A 22,050-nucleotide genomic window follows, 5' to 3' on the forward strand; every position below is an offset into this window, starting at 1 on the left:
CTTGCTATCTTCATTGGGTGAAGAGCATCGAACATGCAGATATAAGAATTACACTTATCTATGCATGTTTTCGAACACATAAAAATTAAACTGGCCAGAGCACCCACTTGCTTCCCGCCACACAAGAATTCGTCTGTCAAGGTAGCGAGACTCGTTTGCTTACCGTGCGCACACACCTAACCATCAGCAGCATGTTTCATCTAAATCTAATCACCAAGCCCTTCTATTGATTACTTGATATAATTAACAAAATTCTGTATTAGGTAATATATTTTGAAAAGTACAGCATTACTATTAATGACACATAACAAGTATTAATGTAACTTGCGTGAGGATAACCGTGCTACCCTCGGAGCTTACAGGTATTATGGCTGTGAGGGGACAGTGAAAACAAACCATCGCAGAGGACCGATAGCCTGTAACGATGAGCAATTTTAACCCTGGTCCGCGAGTGGTAACCATCTATAAGACAGACACAGGGTTCGGTTTTAATGTAAGGGGTCAAGTGAGCGAGGGGGGACAGTGGAGGCCGATAAATGGAGAGCTGTACCCGCCTCTGCAACACGTCTCAGCGGTGTTGGAAGGAGGGGCAGCTGAGCAGGCTGGTATCCGTAAGGGAGATCGCATACTTGAAGTGTAAGCATTGTGTCATATGCTCATTGTTCACCCTTTTATTGCGTCAAGTGAACAGGAACCTTGCAGATCCAGATCATTGCTTTCGCTGTTACTGTTTACCTCAAGTTAGCCTAGGTGAGCAAGTCAGTTGGTATGTAACTGCTAGCCTCGGAAAATTCCAACTTGAAACAGACTGCAGTAATGAAACAGCATTTAATGTAAGAGGAGGTCGAAGGTCATCTTGTAAGACAACATTTGCATATATTGATGGGGATTTCTTGCAGGTTGTAAAATTTAACTGCCATGGTGGGGCCAATATTTTAAGATTTACAGTGGGAAACTTGGTATATGGTCAAGTTAAGAACTACAGGGTAAGTTAGATGTAATTTAAACTTTTGGCTGTGATGGATTTTCTGAGCAGTATAGTCATTAGGCAATAGTGTCTCTATAGTTGCGACGCACGACTCTGAGGTTGTCATTATCGTACCCTGGCAACCTACCATTCAAAAGTGCGTCTGATTTCGTATCATATTATGCACGAATATATTATACATGAATATTATTATACATGAACATATACACAAATCACAGGCATCTCATATTATACATGAAATCAGACGCACTTTTGAATCTCAGATTGCCAGGGCACGATAACAACAACCTCAGAGTTGCGTACCGCGACTATAGTGCCCAGCCATAATGTTATTCTAAAAACTTTTTTTTTTTTTTTTTAACCACACTTGTGGTTGTGGGTTTCATTGACCAGAATACAAGTTTGACATAGGCTCTAAGTCAAACTAAATTCAAGGCAAACAGTTGGTATCAGTGTGATTAAATATGTAGTGACTTACTGGCATTTTTGATGGTGGTAGGTGGTGGTGACCATCATCCACTCACTTGATGTAGTATTGCCTACTTCCTTCACCTTTATTATTTTTCTGTCTGTCCTCCTCTATTCCTCTTTCTCCCATCTTTCCTGTCACCTTTTATTACTCTTCTTTCCTTTTTAGGTGGCCTTACATTGAGTGACAAGCCTATTGGTTTCCTGTAAGCCCGGAAACCATTAAAGTTACAACACTGGGTGGTACTGTAACCATCTACCCAACCATACATGTTCCCCACATGTCGTCAAATGGGTTGGTGGAGGGTTAATGTCCCTTCCCAAATAACTCAGAGTCAAATGGCCACCCCTTATGGGATTATGTCTGGCTATAGATAGATAGATAGATGGTCTCATAACCAAAGCTGAAAGAAATGGATCAGTTTATTACATAAAATTTAGTGAACAGCAGTATATGTGGTACCATAATTATATAAACCAAATGTTACAAATCCTAAACCAACCATGCAAGTCATGCTTTTAGTTTCCTTTTCCAAGGTTAGGGCTGAAGGATGCAAAGGTTTGGCTAGGACTGAAGTATGTGACATGGTTAGATGAAGTCATGTTAAGTTTGTTTTGGGTTAATTTCGGAGAAAAACATAACTAAAGAACTCAGAAATTAATATTTTCACCATTAGTTAATGTAATTCATAATGTTTCTTCATGTAAGGTACGTCTGTTGAAAAGTGTTTATTAAATACTATGCCCACTAAATAAATAAGGGGGAGAAAGATGCATGTCTGTTATTATTGTGTTCACCACATTCACTGTTGCTAATAGTGTTTGAATTTCAGGAATGGTGTGAATGTAGAGGGGGCTGAGCATCGGTATGTTGTGGAACTCATCAAACAGGGTGGTGATGTACTCAAGCTCACTGTTATCTCTGTTTCCAGAAAGGTTAGTGTGTACAGTACCTGGATTCTTTCACCTATTATGGACCGTAATAACCCGTGACTGTTAAATGTGACAGGTCCTAGTAGAGGATGTGTCCGGTCCTGGTCATTTCGGCCGTAAGTCATTTAGGCCATAAAGTCCAAATGGCCTAAACCACATACTGCCTAAATTGTATACATCAGTGCTATTCAACCTGGGTGGACGGTCCACCTTAGGGTGGACGAAATTCAGTGTGGGGTGGACAGCTTTCTTTGGGTGGACAGAGGATGGACCAGATCATTACCGTTTATGGATAGAATAAAAAAGAAGAAATAAATAATATAATACAAGTGGAGAATTTACATATGTGTAGTCAAAGATAGCCTGTATGTTGATTTTTCTGTAGCTCACGAAATCGTCTGGTGCCTCGATTCAGCCTGATAGCAGACAAACTGCAACACCGGCCAAGCCACTAATATTTGTTTTTTGTATTTTTGTTTTTTGGAGGAAGATTCATGACGTTTTTGTTATAATGGCATATATAAAACATATTGTTTGCAATTTTATTCTTGTTTTAAAATTTATGAAGATAATTTATTTGCTTTGGAACTTCAGTGATAAAATTATGTTATGTATATTTTGAATGAATGAATAATTATATGGAAGAATTTATAACTAAAATTTGGAAATTAAAAAAGTGAATGAAACTATTTTTTCCTGCATATGTAGATTTAAAAATGAAGAATAATTTGATTTTGGAATATATCAAATACAACGCATATTATGGGCAATATTGCTTATTGATTTGCTTCATTAGGAGAGATGCAATTTTTTTTTTTAATTGCACTGATGTATTTTCTCTTGTAATGAGACTGCATTATGTAATCATATGAAATGCATAATGGAAAAATAATAAACTGCAAATTTATAATGAGTGAAATTCCTTTTACTTGCCTACATATTTGTACATTCAAGAATTTAAAAAAGTAAGTATATAAGGTTAGGATCATGGGATTATACAGTTAACCGATTGGGGTGGACAGCTTTTACCAATTCAACACTAGGGGTGGACGACGTCAAAAAAGGTTGAAGAGCACTGGTATACATCCTAAGTAAACCAAACTTCATCAAGATAACATTTCCAGAATTAGGTTAGGTTATAGTATAAATGACTTATGGCTGAAAAAACCTGGACCAGTAACATACGGTACCTCAGTAGAGGTAAGTTAGTAAGTTGGAATGTAATATCCTACTCTTTTTACTGGTGCTTGTTACAGCTGACGTACAGTAGTGGTAGGTATTGACTTAGAAATTTGTAAACCTATATTTTATTATGCCCTTATCCATCTCATACTGGTATTAAAGTACAATAAACTTTCAATTATCTGCTGGTTAAAATAAAGTGCCAGATATTGCATAGTACCCCATATCGGCTCAGTATTCGCCATTGAGCTGTATATTGCATTACCTTCTGTCTCGAGCCTCTGTCCAAAAAACTTTCACATGGGTAAAAGATGAAAATTAAGCATTAAATACAATAAAGTAATGATACAATACAGTAATACAGCGCTGGTTGGCTACGGTTTTAAAGCTAGTTGATACCTCAAGGCCAGATGTTGCCTAGAACCGATGGTTATGTCCTGTTTTGGTGCTGGATATTGCTTTATTAGAGCTGAACCAGCAGTGCTGGATATTGAATTGGGCCAGATATTGTGACGATGGATAATTGCAAGTTTACTGTATCTGGGTATCCCTATTGCTGCCTAACATTTACAACAGTAGGCTTTCTGGGCAGCCCTGGTACTACCTAACATTTACTAGGCTATCTTGAACACCAATTTTTTTGCAAGCTACATCCTTGTTACTCTGATGTTTGCCAGGTTGTCTTTATCATACTTCCCATATTATTAAGGTTGTCAGTAGGAATGTCCTGTGTTAATGGTTTGGTTCTCTGTCCCTCTTGTCTGGTTCTGCATGTAGCATTCAGGTACAGTACAGCTTACTGCCACTGTTTCTAGGCCCTGAACAGTGTTGTATTCTCTATACAGCTCTATCTACTAGTACTATCAGTCCACCAAATGAACATCTAGATCACTCTTCCAATATCTTTTATGACATGTATACATCTGATCCCCCAGGAAGCGGAGAGACTAGAACCGAGTGAAGAAACATCAGGGTTCTCGTATATTGACTACAGTGAAAAGCGCTCTCTGCCCATCTCCATTCCGGACTACTCTTATATCGAAGGAGGAACTGGCGGGGCGGGAAGTGGTGGAGGTGGTGGGGCTGGTGGTGAAAAGTATGTGGTTTTCAACATCTACATGGCCGGGCGGCATCTGTGCGCCCGCAGATATCGAGAATTTGCAAACCTACATAACAACCTCAAGAGAGAGTTCATGGACTTCAACTTTCCCAAGTTACCAGGGAAATGGCCCTTCTCGTAAGTGACCAAGTTTTCTCAGTCTTGTAGTACAGAGTAGTTTGTAACAGTTAGGTGTTGGTGATGTGTCATAGTTTTTAAGTCTTTAATTAAAGGCATAATTCAGATGTATTTTATTTTGGGAAGTGCCAGATGATTTCATTTAACAGAGATAAACTGCCTGAAGTCAGCTGGGTAAAAATAAATTGTAAGATGTTATTCTTAAAATACTCCCCACAACCAGGTTGTCAGAACAACAGCTGGATGGGCGGCGGCGAGGGCTAGAGCTATACTTGGAGAAGGTGTGTGCTGTGAGGGTTATTGCAGAGTCGGATATAATGCAGGACTTCCTTAATGACTCTGATGACCACCAGGTAAAACATATAGCCTATCCAGCTCCTAAATCAATTCTTTATTTGGTACAGAAAATCCTTTCATATTTCCATTTGGTTTTATGGCATCAAGAGATGAGGTGTAATGGTACATTCTTCACTTAAATTATGTAAATTGTCACATTTTATAATTACTCATGTTTAACATTGCCTGTCCCTTAGTACCAGCCTCAGTTTGTATCCTTAGTACAGTACAGTATTTTACATGAAGCATCTGTAGTTGTTGTGGTCTCAGGCTCATCTGAGCATGATTCTAGTGGACTACAGGCTGAAATTGCCCATCTGCATTCTGCCATCCTCCATTCAGGGAATGGAGAAGGATTTGGGGGATGTTATAACTGAGTGCTGTCCTGATTGGGCAGCATCTGATTATATCATTACCACCATGTGAAGACCCTCCCCTCTCTAGTACAATGTGTAGCATTTTAGTGTCATCACACTGATATTAAGTGTCCAGCAGTGCAAAAGATGTAAAAATTATTCTTCATTAAGTAATAATCTAATGTTCTGATATGTGTCTCTGCAGGGAAACAGTATTCGTGTAGACCTGAAGGTGCTGCTGCCAGATCGATCGGTGGTGACAGTAACTCAAGCCAAGAATGCTCTTGCACGCCAAGTTTATCAGGCTGTAGTTGAAAAGCTTCCTATCCCTCCAGAAACTGCCAAGTGCTTCGCTCTCTTTGAAATTGTAGAATACAACTTTGGTAAGGCAGAGATTTATGCATCTTTAATTACACTACACTCACTGTACCATGATGGAGAACTGCTGAAGTATCAGGAGACTAGAGATGCCAGTCTGTGTATCTGCTGCATGTGTTTAGAAAGCAGCATAGTTGGATATTGAGAGAATGCCGATACCAAAGGAGTATTTGCAGTTCTTACTGAATGTTGTGTTCCCAGGCTCATCTGGATTTGAACCTGATGGATTCAGGAATCTGGCTGCTTAAGCTGAATGCTCCAAATCTTAAGATATACAGTCATGACTCGCTATACATTAGGGTTGCATCAAGTGAAAACCTATCCTTTAATGAGGTCAGTATAACAAGGGTTCAGTGGGGATAGGGAGGGTGCCCTTGACCATGAAACCTAAAACTTAAACTAAAAATAAATACTCCTTCAGGCTTGCCTTCAGTATCTTTCAGTGGCACCACACTTTCCATTAGGTGTAGCATCCTTGCCAGACGTGATTTCCAAGTCACAGGTTTCAGTATTTCTCACACAAAAAGTTATAACTTCACTTAATAGGACACATTGCGCTATTTGTTACACTCTTACACGGTTATTTGGGGATAGCAGTGGTGTTTCAGTGAACCTTCATGCACAAAATGGAATGAAAGGCAGACAGTCACAGTGAGTGTAAACAACTGGTCAGCCATCTTGACTCAGTCAGCTGACTGGGAGGCTGCATCATCCACTGACTGGAAGACTGTATTCATGGTAGTCACGATTTCCAAGTCACAGGTTTCAGTATTTCGCACAAATAAGTTATCACTTAATATTGCATACAGTACATACTTCACCATCTGTTACGCACTCACACTGTTATTTGGCAATGGCAGTGGTGTTTCAATGGCCTTTCATGTACAAAATGGAATAAAAAGCAGACAATCATAGTGAATGTAAACAGTGTGTGGCCATGTAGGCTCAGACAGCTGTCTGTCAGGTTTCTTGCATCAGTTGAGCTGCATGAGATTCTTGGAGGTGGCCATTGCAATTATCATTCTAGGGAAATTGTGACCAATTTTTATCGTTATTCCGAAAAAAGGTATAACGTTTGAATTATCATAACAATTTATCATATAGTGAATAGTCATATAACGACACTTGGCTGTACAAGGTTACACTGAAGGTTTGTGTGTGTTGTGAGAGTGAGAATCATGATTTGTTTTGGTGTAAGGGGTTACATTACATAGTTGAGTGTAGTAGAAAGGTATATGGCAAGAGTGTTGAGTTAGAGGCTATGGCATTTACAGAGATAGTAAACATATGTGAAGAACAGAGTGGATTCAGTGAGGGTAGAGGATGTGTAGATCTGAGGCAGGGAAGAGTGTGAGGATTAGGAGCTTGTTATAATTTTTTTTTCCCCAGTTCCTGGTGAATGATTGTGAAAGAAAAGCAAATTCCTGTGCATTTAGAGTACCGGTATTTGATAACTGTTACCTTGACTTTGTGGTGTCATATTCTTATTGCAGTAATAAGCTGAAGATAATAAGGGCTGGGGTTATATGGTAAGTGATTTAGCATTGTTATGTAATAACTGATTATTCTTTTATTTTGATTTGGTATAATTTAGTTTTGTGGATTAAAGAGTAATTATAACTATAATTCAGCCTCATACATCACACAGCTCAAGAAGTAAGGAGATTGTACTTGAATCTCTTTCCTCTGATAGTTTTCCCAAAAGAGATGATAAATCCTTTCTCTGCACCTGTCCAGTCCAAGTGAACAAATGGGTATCAGATTAGAAGGCTGCAGATACTACATCAGCTCATTTATACAAAGTAGTGTTTAAGGAGTATGCCATATCACAAGCATTGTCTTGTTCCAAGTATTTTTTGTTGTCATTTCTTAACAGAGCGTAAGATCAGTGATGAGGAGTTCCCGCACAACCTGTATATCCAGAACTACAGCACTGCTACAGCCACTTGCCTTTGTATCCATCGCTGGATATTCAACCCACACAGAGAGGTTTGTAGTTGTAACCCTTTTACCAGCATATTTTTTATTATCTGTGAGAGATTGGCTTGTGCAATTGAATGTGGAACTTTAGTACTGCTCTAATCTGCATATAATAATATCCCAGCATTGTGCCCTGGAGATAGTTTCACTGAAAATTACCATCCATCATCCAATTCTACGTTGCCCCATGACCGTAGAAGCCGGGAACTAGACAATTTGATCCTGACATTTACGATGAGAGTGACCAGCCTCACTCATCCCTGAGTGGCATTACATGAGCAGTAACCCCAACCATCCTTTGGATATAAACTTTCACTGGCTCAATCCGATTGGAGCACTGTAATTGCCCACTAAACCACCAGGCGCCATAATTTGGTTATATGGTTACCACCCAGTGTAGTAAATGGTTTCCTTGTGTACAGGAAACCATTAGGCTTGTGACTCTGTGTAGAGTCACCAATAGGCAGAAGGAAGAGGAAAGAATGAAGGAAAGACAAAAGAGGGAGTGTAAAGACACCCGTAGGCAGAAGGACAAGGAAAGAATGAAGTAAGAAAGACAGAAGAGGAAGGAAGGCATGGAGAGCGAAGAGGAAAGAGCAGACACCCGAGAGCAGCACTACATCGAGTGAGTGGATGGTGAGCGCCCCCACCGAAAATTACAGTAGCTATATAGTTTCAGCAAAAAAACTTCTGGCAGTTATTTCACTTTCAGTAAATGGGAGAGGGTGATTTCATTGATAGATGACCAGTTTGAGTAGAATTGCAGTATGCAGAGAGTTAACACATCTCTAAATCATAACCTCTCTCCCATAGAACAGTATGGTATTACTGTGTGACTAAAGAATTAGAAACCTACTCATCTGCTTTTTTCCAGCTACGGTTGTGCAGCTCAGATGAAGTTGCTCACGGCTGGTTGTTCTGGACAGCAGTGGAGGATGTAAACCGTGGCCACATCAAGCCCACAGACCAACTCTACCAACTGAAAGCACTTCAGGATGTGGCACGCAAGGATCAGTATCTTAAGGTCAGTACACCTGTAATGTTCCATTTGTTCCAACTAAAGAGAGGCTTTGAGAGAGATACCTGGTAACTGTAGTTCTGATCTTGTATATTACATGATTGAGAAACTGTAATGAATATCATCAACTTTTTAACTGTAGCACAGATTCATTTAAGGCTTTTGGTGTGTAAGCCCTTCTCAGTCAGCACCCATCTGAGGTTAAAGATTCCAGCTCATGGTATAGATTTAAGCTGTGTAGAAGAAAGATGTATGTGTAGTAATTTCAGGCCAGACTTAGAGCATGTAAATATGGTTAGTCCCCCACCTGGAAGTGTTGCTCAGGGCTATGTACCAGGCTTTTGGCCACACACCACACCCTTAGTAGTACCCTCCCAGGGACAGTGAACTCTAAACAGCCATGGAGACATCACTCACTGTTCTCTCTCACAGTCACAGATTTTTTTTTTTTTTTTTTTTTTTTTTTATCATCTGGACCTCCTTTCCCTACGGGAGGGTGAGGAGTAGCAGTGTCCAGACAGCCCAAATTTGCCCAGTCCAATGGGCCATGTTTCCATTCACTTGTCATTCAAGCCCCCGGAATCCTGGCTGTATCGGATACACCAAAAAACATTCACCACATTCCGTAGCTTCACACAAATGTATTCGATAGAGTTATGGTATACTGTATATACAGTACCTGTTTCCACTCACTTGATGTAGTGCTGCTCTCGAGTGCCTACCTTTTCCTTTTTTCCTTCCTTCCTCTCCTGTCTTTCTTTCCTACATTCTTTTCTCTTCCTTCTGTTTACGGGCAACTCTACACAGAGTGACAAGCCAAATGTTTTCCTGTACCTCAGGAAACCATTTCCTACCCTGGGTGGTAACCATATGACTAAATTATGGTACCTGGTGGTTCAGTGGGTAATTGAAGTGCTCCAGTTGGATTGAGCCAGTGCAGGTGGCTCAATCCAAGGGGTGGTTGGGATTTATTGTTCACATAATGCCACTCAGGGATGAGTGAGGTTGGTCACTCTCATCTTAAATGTCAGTACCAACTTGCCTAGCCCCGGGCTTCTATGCTTCTCTTGGGGCAACAGTGGATTATGTAATGAATGAATGAATGTGTTATGTTTCCTTCCTACACCCTTATCATTCTTTTTCTGTGTCTGCGCTCCTCTCTTCCTATTTGTCCCATCTTTCCTGTCACTTTTTATTACTCGTCTTTCTTTTCGAGGTGGCTTTACATTGAGTGACAAGCCAAATGGTTTCCTGTAAGCCAGGAAACCATTTATGATGCTGGGTGGTAACCATATAACCAGCCCATACATGTTCCCTATATGTCAGCAAGTGGGTTGGCAGAGGGTTAGTGCCTCTTACCGTAAAACAACTATCTCAGAGACAAACGGCCACCCCTTATGGGATTATGGCATCTAGCTGTTAATAGATAGATAGATGGATACAAAGCTATCTGTATTTAATTTTATGAATGAATGAATGAATTTCCATTGGAAAAACTTTACAGCATTCGTGAGTTAACCTTCTGCTCCACTCCATACGCATTCATGATATAGCATTCTCCATAATACCTCTTCGTTCACTGACATTTTTTCAGATTTCTAATGCTGTGTCAGGCAAGAGATTGGGAGATGTGAGGATTATCATCAAGCACAGATTGCCCCAGTTTTGTTGTATTAATGATGGACAGATTGCCCCAGTTTTGTTGTATTAATGATGGATGGACTGCTTCATCTCTGTAAAACTTACTCTTACAGGTTGTACGAGGATGTGAGGGATATGGTGATATAGTTTTCCCGCATTGTCCGTGTGACTCGCGGAAGAAGGGCCATGTCGTCGCTTATGTTGGATACAAGTCATTTAGACTTCAGGCTTGCAAGGAGGATGGTACTCTACAGGTCAGTGAAAACTTCCTAAATTTGTAGTCTGTGCCATAATATCAGGGGTATCTAGATCATTCTTCTACCCTTAAATGTTGTGGACTTTGGTAGTGTTAGCCCCAACATGTTGAGGGGGGTAATGTTGGATTGGCTGTTACCATTATAAAACATGGCCATTTTATTACCCGTCATCTTTCTGTATCCAAGTCTCCTTCCCCCAGACACAAGTAATTGACTTTGCTTGGTCAACTGTAGAAAGGTACGAAGTTGACGATGAAGCCATGGCTTTCTGCTTTCTCTACCGCCAAACTGAGGACCTCATCAGATGGGTCAAGATCTTCACACCGTATGTAAGTTTCTAACTCATTTTGCAGGTCTCCTTTATGTATGGACCATTAAAAGGTCATGAAATTGAGGTTATGTTATCAGACATTTTAGTTACTGGCTACTCCCTGTGCATGTTAGCTGTTTTTTTTGAGGTGGTCACACTTGGTTTTAACATTTTCTCATTTTAAGGATTTTGTTAATTTTGTACACAGTACTTTAATACAGTACAGTAAAATCACCTGAAATATGACAGTTTGGTTTTACCATCCCTTCGGCTTGTTTATTGTATTATATCATATTGTATCATTTATAAAGGCTCCAAAATGCTTGCATGCATTAGCCTTGGTTACCTAATGGCAGCATTCTATGCTGCTTGATCTCTGGCAGCCTCCCTATTCAGTCCCATAATCCCTGAGGTTACACTTTGTGACCACTTCCCAAGTTATTTTTGGTCTGCTTCTTGAAACCCCGCCCCCAACATTCACACTTCTCACCTCCCCACCCCTAGTCTCATACCAATAAAAGAACTGGTAAAAAATGTATACTTTTGTTCCCCATTCTGACCCCCCAGTGACCCCCTCTAAGCCTGCCCAAACTGCTCCAGATTGGCCCCAAAAGTACCATACATTGGAAAGTGCATTACAAACACATGTTATGTTTAATTGTGAGTGCTGAGCACTAAGATAACAAGATAAAGCATTTACTCTTCAGGAAAAAGTAAAGATCTTGTATTGAGAAACCATAATTGCATTCTGCCTCATTGATTTCCATTTTTTTTCCCTCCCCCCACCCCAGTACCACTTTATGGAAGAGTGTTTCCAGCGCGTCCAAGAGGAGCATCAGTGGACGTAGGGAGCCCTGCCGCTCTTGCACCCCATTTAGCTCAGTGAGAACTCCGTAGACCAGTTATATCTATATTCTGTCAGTCTGTACCCTCGGAGCCATGGTATCACTGTACTGTGGTTAGAACTGTCTCGGGGGAATGAAGTGGAGAGCTTGCTTAATTATTCCTCTTGTTAAAAGACATTATTGCTTCTGTCAAATTTGTCTTTTAATGGAAATGAATATTTAAGTCATCCTTTTTTTTTTTTCATTTCCCTGGAAAATGAAGCTATATATATATATCATGTTGAATAGGGCTGAAGATGTACAAGATATATCTATATATATATATATTTATTTATTAAGGAGGGATGTACTATGAAAACAGTAGGAGATATTTGGCATTGTTCTATATTGTAAAGTTGAACTTGGCCACTCCTACCCAGAAAGTAGGCCTTTTAGGATTCCCCTGCGGCTTGGATGATGGCATGTTAGTGGCAGGAAGTGAGGGAGGATCAGAACAAATATCAGATTTCTTATAAAATGAGTTCTTCATTACCGTGGTGTAATTAAGCAAATTATTCATATTTGTGAATACTTTTTTTTTTTTTTAGTTCTTGTGTATCCTTTTTCCTTGTGGAGGATAAAAAATTCTTTGACTTCTACTGATCTGTCTGGCAGTACTACCCTATACAGGAACATGTTAGCAAATTCTTCAGTTTTAGTCTTGGTACATGCTTTAATTTTGTTATTCTTTACAGAGCTGTTCTGTATTCTGATTTACCATTCTTTTTTGAACTCGTAGAGTAGATACATTAATCATATTTTCCACAACAGATGATGTCAAAATTATCAGTACATATGTTACCTTCCTTTCTTTTGTATTATGTTGTGCCAAGTAATTGAATTTTCAGCAGACTTCTATCACCTTTGCTTGTTCCTATGATTACCAGTGCAAAAAAAATATTTTAATGTGTCTACTTAAGAGTGAGCTAGCCTATGTAAAGTTATACTCACTTCATTATTGTCAGTATTTTAAATAAAGCAAGAATCACAACATCTGTCACATATTTCAATACACAGTACCCTAGGGGTATGTAGCTGTCTTATAATACAATAATGAAAAGGAAAAATGCAGTTTCCCTGTCCTCCCTCCCTTCTCTAAGCAAAGTTTTCACACTCACTCACCTTATATTCACATGTTCAGAAGCAGAACTACAAGCACCTCACTATTGCACTGTAATGCCCCTATGCTCACACTGATTCACATGAATATAACATATAGTTTGTAGAGGTCACATATTAAGGAAGTCCTAGGGAAATGAAAGTGCAACAGAGAGAAAGAATGGAACTTTCTGCACAGCCTTCATCCAAGCTAGCAATGGACCACTAGACCTACAGACTGAATGCATTAACAAAATGATTGATGTCAAAGGAGTAATAATACTGATATATTTTTAAATCCATGCTGTTGTAATTGTAAAAGTGCACCTTCCCTGTCCTCTCCATCCTTACCTGTTGAAGATATAAAACTACAATATTTTTGTCAACTACATATAGTATATATACATATATCTATATATACTTAAGCAATATAGGGACAGTGTTGTCATGTGTTTATGCCAGATTATTATTTCAATATTACTTAATTTTATTTTAAGGTTATAGTAGATAACTACTGAGAACAGTTTTATTATTATTTGGCTGTGACTTACAGTGCTCCCTCCCCAGAAGAATAAAGAAAACTGAATAAGCATACTAGGTAACCGAGTTTTTTCAAGCTTAGTGGTGTGTGTCAATTTAGGTTTCTTTCATTGCTGTTGATCCTTGAGCTTTGTTTAGTCTGATGTTAAGTGCAACAGGGTGAAGGATTGATGGAGTGGCAGTGACAGTGGAAAAATTATAATTGAAAAAAAGTTATTGGCAAACAAGACAATCAAGAGTAGAAATGCGTGGACAAAATGAACAAAGTTACAGGGGGGGGGAGGGGTGTAAGTTACTGGCCCCTGCAGTGAGATTTAATAAGTAAGCTTCATGTATTCAGTGCTTCCCAATCTCTCTTAATGCTTGATCCTCTCTTCACTCAGAGATTGGTAATATCACCTTTATTATGAGCAAGTTAGGTTTTACTGTTGCTTGTTTACTTTGAGGGTACTATATGAGGCTTCAAGAATTTTACCTTGTTATAGTCAGTGTTAGACTTAATGGTACTTGGATGGCCCTGTATATGAAGTTTCCTGTGATGATTTAGATGATTTTATGCTTGCTGTACAGACGCTGTTTTATTTGAAAGTTATTAATGACAATTATGCAGACTTATTTTTTATGCAATAAGTACATTGTACATTTCTGTTGAATTAACCCAGTATTCCTAAACTTCTCTAGATTTATATGTATGTACACATGATCAGAAAAGTATCACACAAGAGGGGTCCAATAATAATAATAATAATAATCTGCTCTTTTGTTTCTTAAAGTGCCAGTCCCTCCAGGTATCAGAAATAATGAGTATAACATGATGTCACAAGATGAATATGTTACCATCTGAATGTGCTTATGATAACCAGCACTGACTAGGAAATGTCACAAGAAAGAGACATGTGGCATCCTAATGAAAGCAGGAATATTAATTTGGAGTTGAATCATCGGGCCATCATCTCGTGTGTCAGATTGTGCCAAATGTGCACCAATACTTTTTTGATCTAGTGTACGATATGTATGCATATGTAAACCTTCTTACATACATACACACACAGAAACAGACAAGCAAACTGTACTAGTCATGATCAGACCATGTCATTTGTGAAGGGGGTCACACTTTTCCTTGTCACTACAAAACAGCATGTTACTGGAGAGATCACTGTATGTTCAGTGACCCCCTCTCTCCATGTTAAATGTTCTGAGACACACAGATTGGAGCAACATGGTGACTAAAACTGTGACCCCAAACTGAGTTGCACAGTTGTACATTAAGTTATGTGGCCTGTGCCTGGTGGAAAATCACCTAAGAGATTTGGCATGTGGTGACATTATGGCACGCAAACCTCCACTTATAAACAGACGTAAAACAGAAAAACATAAAACTTTGACATTTGAAAGGCAATGAGCAACAACAGTGATATTAAGAGGTTTCCTGCCACCTCCGCGGCCTGGTGGAGGTCCACAGGAATTGATAGCAAGCTCCCACCTCAACTCCTCAGCCTTGGATTTCCCCCTCAGCGCCATCAAAGTCATCTGTCAAGATAAGTGCTGCAGCTTGTTGCTGTATGACTTTCTAATATCACTGGGATGTCTACTTTACTGTCGAGTAGTACAGTACGTCTTTAGAATGCATATCATTAAGCAAGCTTGGCCTACTGTATAAGAGGGGGTTAGACTTGAGTTTAGCACAAGCACATGAGTGTGTACAGAACGGGTTTCAGCAGCCTGAGATGGTTTTTGAATAATATGGTACCCTTTGTTAAGATATAATTGTGTAACTCATGGAGGGCACTATGTATGTGTGTGTGTGTGTAATATATATATATATATATATATATATATATATATATATATATATATATATAAGGGTTAATTTCATGCTGATGGATATTTTTTAGTGAATATATACAGCGGGACCTTTTTATAAATGCTCAGATTTACTGTATTAAAATATAGCACTGTTTCTTCTGATTAAACAGAGAGAAATGTGTAGCTGCTAATTAGGAGGATAGAACATTGCAAATAAGTAACATAGATTCATTAAAACATCAGTATTTGTTGCAGTGGTTACTGTACATTTTTCATTAGATCCAACAAGCATCTTGAAGAAACTTTCTTACCATGCAGCTAAAGATTTGCTATATATTTGCACGACTCGCTTAATACTAATAATACTCTATAAGTATACATCAGCTTGAAATTGCGTAAATGGAAAAAACAGTGTTATCTTTAGTTGTTCTTACTCTACCCTGGTCTGTCTGGCTGAGCTGACCCATTGACCACAAGCAAGCAGCTGTCTTCCTCTGGAAGACAACCCTGCCACGGTCAGAATAGGATCCTTCCATATGGCAAGGTGCAGGGAAAATGGAGGAGGCATAGCCCTCAAGAGCTGTGTATGTTTGACATGTATGAGCAGTAGTCTCAGCCTGGACTTAGCTTGGTAAATGTGATGAGTTCCCCACTTGGGATTGTTGTGTAAGACCAGCTACCAGTCCTCGGCCCCACATTACTCCCGTAGTAGTACAACACCTCCTGGGATAATGGTAACCATCCACCTACAACTTTTTTTGGTGGGCTAATTGGTACTTCACCTTGTCCAAGGGTGACCTGGGACCATGCAGGACAGGGGCATCCATCTTCCCTGAGCCAAGTGTATGTTCTGTTCTCACACCCCAGTTGTCATTAGTAAAATTAATATGTTGGATGGATGAAAGGATATGTAGTTTATTTGAACTATGTTGCTGAATGTACAGTATACTTTCTGAAAGTTACAGGTTTAAGGTTTAAGGATGGTGATGTGATATGAATGAGTATGAGACTGCAAGAGGAATAAATGAAATTGTGTTGGTGCCCACATTAACATACAAGGGTGAGACTTTGGTATGGCATGTTTCCAAAAGGTCTAGAGTAAGAGTGGTGGAAATGGGACTGTTAAGGAATGTGCGGAGTATATAGAGAGGGTAGGATAAAAACAATGTGATTTGGAAAAAGTATGATGTAGGTAAGAAAGCCTGTTGATAGGGTAGATGGTATGGTTATATGGAGAAACTGAATGTAGGTAGGTTCGTGAAAATTATACTCTATATGGGAGTGAGTTTGAAGGTAGATGGAAATGGTAAATGGGTGTGTGAGGAAGCAAGGTATGGAAGTTGACAATGCTAGGGAATTGGCTTTACAACCCCCCCCCCCCCTGTCTGACAGGTGTTATGTGAAGTACATCATTAAGGAAAATTTTTAAAAATATGTGCAGATAGGTAGCTCTGTGAGGTGGTCCCAGGATTGTGGAGGCATGAATGATGTGTGAATCATGTCACTGAACATGTTATTCATAGCTCTCCCTGTTTCATACTTCGTTTCTGGATCCTACTTCACCCCATCTTTAGGTGGATTAAAAGAGGTTGGGATGATGATTATGTTGTATCTTACTATTATTAGCAGCTGCACTGCTGAGATCCTAAAGCAAGATATTGAAATTGAGATATACCCACACAAGAATATTAACATCAAAATAATGTAACTGTACATTCAAAATTCTATAAAATAAGAGCCCGCTGTGTCTGATTTACTTATACTCTGTCTGCCATCCAATACTCACTAGGTAGCCAGTCTAGTAACCCAAAGTAATTTACTCTGTCCTGTCAGTAGTCATAGAATGTGGATCCAAGTCAAGTGCTGGTTGTATATCACTGAAAGAAAAGACAGAGACATTGTGTAATTCTGCAATGCAGTTAGAATATATTTAAGTTTGATATAAAGTACAGTACTTGGGTTGATGGGCTGAGAGTTGTTTATTGTACATATTTTGCAGTAGTGGTGAATATAATTACCGTCAAAGACTTGAGTACAGTATGGAGTCATAATGAATGCCTCAGATAATCTCGTTCCTGCCCATTGACATCAGTTATTAATACATATCAGCTTTTATTTTACCTCATGTCATGGGCTGTAATTTAGCATGTCATTTTTTTTATTATTATTATTATTATGACTGCCGTATACTGTACTGTTTACAATCTTTATTCATTCAGACTGATGTTAATGGCATCTCATATAGTTTTATCTGACAGAATATTTTATGTACAAGAGTATGCAGTTCTATACAGCCAAATGAAACGTAGTTGGTGTATGCTCCTGAAGGTAACAGTTTTTCTAGAATTTGTCAGAGCTATCATGAGGAGGTTTTAATAATGCATTAAGAATATCTGACAAGTATTGTACTGTAGTGGATATTGTATTTTCACTTTTATTAAGGAGATTTCAAAGAGACATTAGTACGGTATCATAAAATGGGAGTGTTTTAATTGATTGCATAATTTTCAAACTGCTATCCCACTGGAATTTAACGTGAAAGAAATTACTGTAAAGTTTTGCTGTATAAATGATGCATGGGTGTGATCTCAAAATTATTGTCTGTTGAAGATATATTTTAGTGTAGAAATAATGTATATACATATAGGAACAGTAATGAGAGAGAAAAAGTCTTATTTAAGTTGATTCTCATGTAAAATATGAAATGACCATCGTCTTTGATGATGAGTTATGCAGAGAATGGAAATTGGATCATTTAATTTTCTCCAGTTGCAGGTTGACCATTCATTAAGTGATGATCTTGACTATTTTTTATTTGAATATTTTTTATGTATTATTAATGTGAAGATCACACAGTAGCTAAGTGTTGAAACTGTGTTATATGATGAGCAGCTGTGTGAAGTGAACAGTGACTCATGTTTAGTTGCATATGCAGATACAGTATGTGAGGGATGCTGTTACCTGGTGATTAGAGTTTCCTTCCAGGCATTGTAAGCAAGTATACTTCTCAAAATTTTAAATCATAAAGTTCTAAGCTTTAAAAAATTGTAATAATTTGCATAAAGAACACAACTTTTAGTATTTTGTAAATATACATTAATGTGCATATTGTATTAATGTTCTCCACATTCTTGAGTTATTGTTCTTATATGTTAATTTTATTTTCTCATCTTGTGTTAGTACAGACATTCCATTTTTTTTTTTCTCATGTTCGTGTCATACTCATGCATAGTGTGACCAGCAGTATCTTCCATTTGAGTGGTGTTAAAATGGATTGCTTTGATTTGTATTGCCTACTTCATCCAAAGAATTCTGGTGCATTTAATTTCGTAATGAACATGATGCATTTATAGGATTTGTTCGTATAGCAATATCCCATTCTGCGAGCTTATGGTATCCATTAAAATGCAAGGTATTTCTGAGATGGTTGAAATGCAAGCGATAGGGTTGTATCTTGCTGCCAGGGTTGAAATGTGAGCGATAGGGTTGTATCTTGCTGCCTATATATATTCTTTGTAAACATTAATTCACTTCTGCTTATGCTTGGCTTTTGCACTTCCGTTCCACATGTTGACTTGGCAAAGTATGAAGTGTAGCACAAGCAGCAAATATAAGATTTTTAAAAAATTATAGTGCCATAGGTAATAATGGTAGATATAGTATTAGGAAAAAAGTATTGAAAGTACGTCAGGTTGACTCTGAATGTTATGGTCTTCGGTCCTTGTATTTTTCTATTGAATTTAACCAGGTCTGCCCCTAATACCTTACATGTTGCTCAGTAGGGGATGGACAGAGAATTCCATTTGTTGATAGTTTTCCTTGCACAGCTCTCATGATGAATTCTTAAACAGGGTATCTGAGGACTTGATGCACTAATTTTAAGAAGTGATTCATGTGGTAATTCCCAGACAAATGTTCTCTGAAATTGTCAAATTTGCAGTGGTTATTGAGTACAGGGTACTTACATCTGAACAGGAGACACCATCCATTTCCACCCTGCCAACCTCAGTACTCAGCTGTTATTTTTTTTCGTCTTTTTCCAGTTTATTGTGTATAATATTTGGAAAGTGTTTTTTAGGTATTTCTCAGTAAAAATAAGATTCTGAAGAGTGTGCAGGTTGGCAATGGCATTGGAAGTGGATGATGTCTCCCATCTGCATTGTTCAAATTAAATACCTTTGTCTCCATAACTGTTGCAAATCAGACAGATTCATTGAACATTTGTGTATTAAAATGACCTCAAGAGTCATCTTCTGAAGGTAATACATCACATGTCCTGGGACACCCAGTGTAATTTAAGTGTACTACTGTATTCTCCCCGTCTCTCTAGTTTTAAGTTTTAGTGTGGAAGGTTTTTGTACCAAAGATTTAAAAATGACAGCAGTTGGATATATGAGCTGTTGTCATTTTTTTTTTTTTTTAATCAGTTTCTTAAGGGTTGATGATTTAAGTACATTGAATTTACTTTGGTTTATAATGGGGAAAAAAAAAAAAAATAATAATCTCAGTGGATGAGGGTAAACAACAGCTGATCATTGTTAAAATTATGTTTTGTTTTGGAAATGTGACAAGGGAACAATCTTTAGTGAACTTAAGCATTGTCTTGTGTGACTAAGTTGTCCATGTAAGCTATCCTTAGCCTGTGCTAATTATGCTAATTTATGTAACAGCACACAGTGATACTGATATGCATGCAACCATTTGATGTATATATTACATGCCATATTTATGATCCAAGGTACTGTGTACCTATTAAATCATCATTAACAGTGTGTATATAAATGTAATGTATTTTATGTTCCTTCTTTAAGTGAAGCTTATTAAACACTGCAGATTGTGAGAGGTTGATTGTGAAGTGCCATTCATAAGGTGTAATATAGCATGGCTGACTCCACACATATTAACCCTTTCCCAACTACTATACAGTACTTGTGCATCACTTAATTTCCTGCCCAAGAATCATTCATCTAACATGCTGTAAGAATATTTTCTTGTGTGCTGGACACCTTTCACAATACTACTGTATAAGGAAAAAATGAGGTTCTGCTTATTACCTGTTTATTAGTTATTGTATTTATTCCAGTCAGAACTGAAGGCAGCATGTAAATCACAAATAAAGTACATGCACAGTATACAGTTCATGTTACATACCACACTTATCAGTTCAACTTTATTAGGAAAATAATTAAGGTACAGTTTCTCTTTTGATCTAGAAGGCTAGCACAGTACTATCACAGTAAATTACTATTTTTAACAGTGAGCAGTATCTTAAATGTACACTCTGAGCGAAATACATTCTCTACAAGGCACCTTTAAATTCCAAATTTTAAAACAGTTGAGAAATTTGGCATGGACAACATATTTTTACTTTGTTAAACTCTTCTCTTCACCTTGCCACAGCAAGACACTGTTTACTGCATGGGATGGCTGTGCAGGGGCAATTGGTTGCCTGTGGTTGATGGGTCTTCTTGGACAGACTGGATTAGCTACTCAACAACAACCTTGTTATGCTAACTGCAGATAACCTTCTGTCTGAGAACATTTCTCACTCATTAACGATAAATTTGCCTTTATTCTGTACAAAATGTAATGTACAAGTAAATCCATGGGTTGAATTGATTATTGGAGACTGTTTCTCACCCTCACAGTGCCAGAGGAAATTTCTCTTAGACAATAAAATTGTTCGACATTAGCAACTTCAAAATGCAAAGTACATCCTCAGACTGATGGTGATATAGCCTGCAGTGTATGTTATATATTGGATTTGCTTCCCGGGAAAGCACAGTATACAAAATTCAGGTCAGTTGGTAAATGCTACACACCTGAAGAGACAAAAGGTAACAGAGGAACAGAAATGGGTGAGGGGAAAAAAGAAATGTGAATAAACAGTATCAAGTTCAACATGATGAGATATAATACATCCACTTGGAAGAAGGTAAACAGCATATGTCCGCTTAAAGGAAAAGGGTAAACAGTGTATACCAAGTTTCCAACAAAACCCTTGCAACCTGAGATTTTCTACACCAAAAGGAATTAAGTCAATATTACTACACCAAATCATCAAATTTAGACTTGACTAATGTTTACATTCCCCTCCCCCCAGGTAAAATATGGCTCTAACAGTTTCTTCACACAGGTAGGAATACATGCTTGGTATGCATTCACAGGTAGAGAAGCAGCCTTTGAAAAGTGTCAGGGTATAAAGCAACTGCTGGTCACATGAATATTATTATTTTAGCCTTTGTTAACCCGTTAACTGCTGTATACAGCCTGGGCTGTTCCCAGTGTGACAGCTCAATACAGCCCTCGTTGTGCAGGTGAATTTCGAATATAGTGCCATGGTGACCATGGCCGACCCATGCAAGCATGTTCGAGCCTTCAAAACCGAAACTGAAAAAGGAAACGAAAACCTTACATTCCAACTGGGAATCAGACACTTCGATGTTCGTCCATGGCTTAACCAAGGTAAATATTGAGCTAATATTTCGTTACTATATACTTTGGCATGTGTTCTCTCAATTCCTAAGACAAAATTTGGTCTTTGGGAACTTTAATTTTTACCCCTATGTCCTTGCACCACGGACACCTCCAAAAAACTGCCATGCGCAGTTAACGGGTTAATGGTCTTGGATATTCTG

At 38.4% G+C, this 22,050-nt stretch overlaps 1 protein-coding gene across 1 annotated transcript; it reads left to right on the top strand.

Moving 5' to 3' along the window:
• Positions 1–390: 390 nt before the first annotated feature.
• Snx27 (sorting nexin 27) lies at positions 391–12,407 on the top strand. Its single transcript, XM_080275361.1, has 10 exons — positions 391–636; positions 2,290–2,392; positions 4,507–4,808; positions 5,032–5,161; positions 5,706–5,883; positions 7,755–7,867; positions 8,733–8,882; positions 10,631–10,771; positions 10,975–11,103; positions 11,876–12,407. Exons 1-10 carry the CDS (start codon positions 425–427, stop codon positions 11,930–11,932), a joined length of 1,515 nt encoding a protein of 504 aa, XP_080131487.1. The 5' UTR covers positions 391–424; the 3' UTR covers positions 11,933–12,407.
• Positions 12,408–22,050: the final 9,643 nt, after the last annotated feature.

The sequence above is a fragment of the Coenobita brevimanus genome, chromosome 61 (assembly GCF_032717465.1).
Source record: "Coenobita brevimanus isolate Jiangsu-jjx chromosome 61, ASM3271746v2, whole genome shotgun sequence".
Lineage (NCBI taxonomy): Eukaryota > Metazoa > Arthropoda > Malacostraca > Decapoda > Coenobitidae > Coenobita > Coenobita brevimanus.

Coding starts and splice junctions, on each gene's coding strand:
- Snx27 (XM_080275361.1), top strand. CDS start 425: ATGAGCAATTTTAACCCTGGTCCGCGAGTGGTAACCATCTATAAGACA. Junction 5,884..7,754: donor AATTGTAGAATACAACTTTG/GTAAGGCAGAGA, acceptor ATTTCTTAACAG/AGCGTAAGATCAGTGATGAG. Junction 7,868..8,732: donor TATTCAACCCACACAGAGAG/GTTTGTAGTTGT, acceptor GCTTTTTTCCAG/CTACGGTTGTGCAGCTCAGA.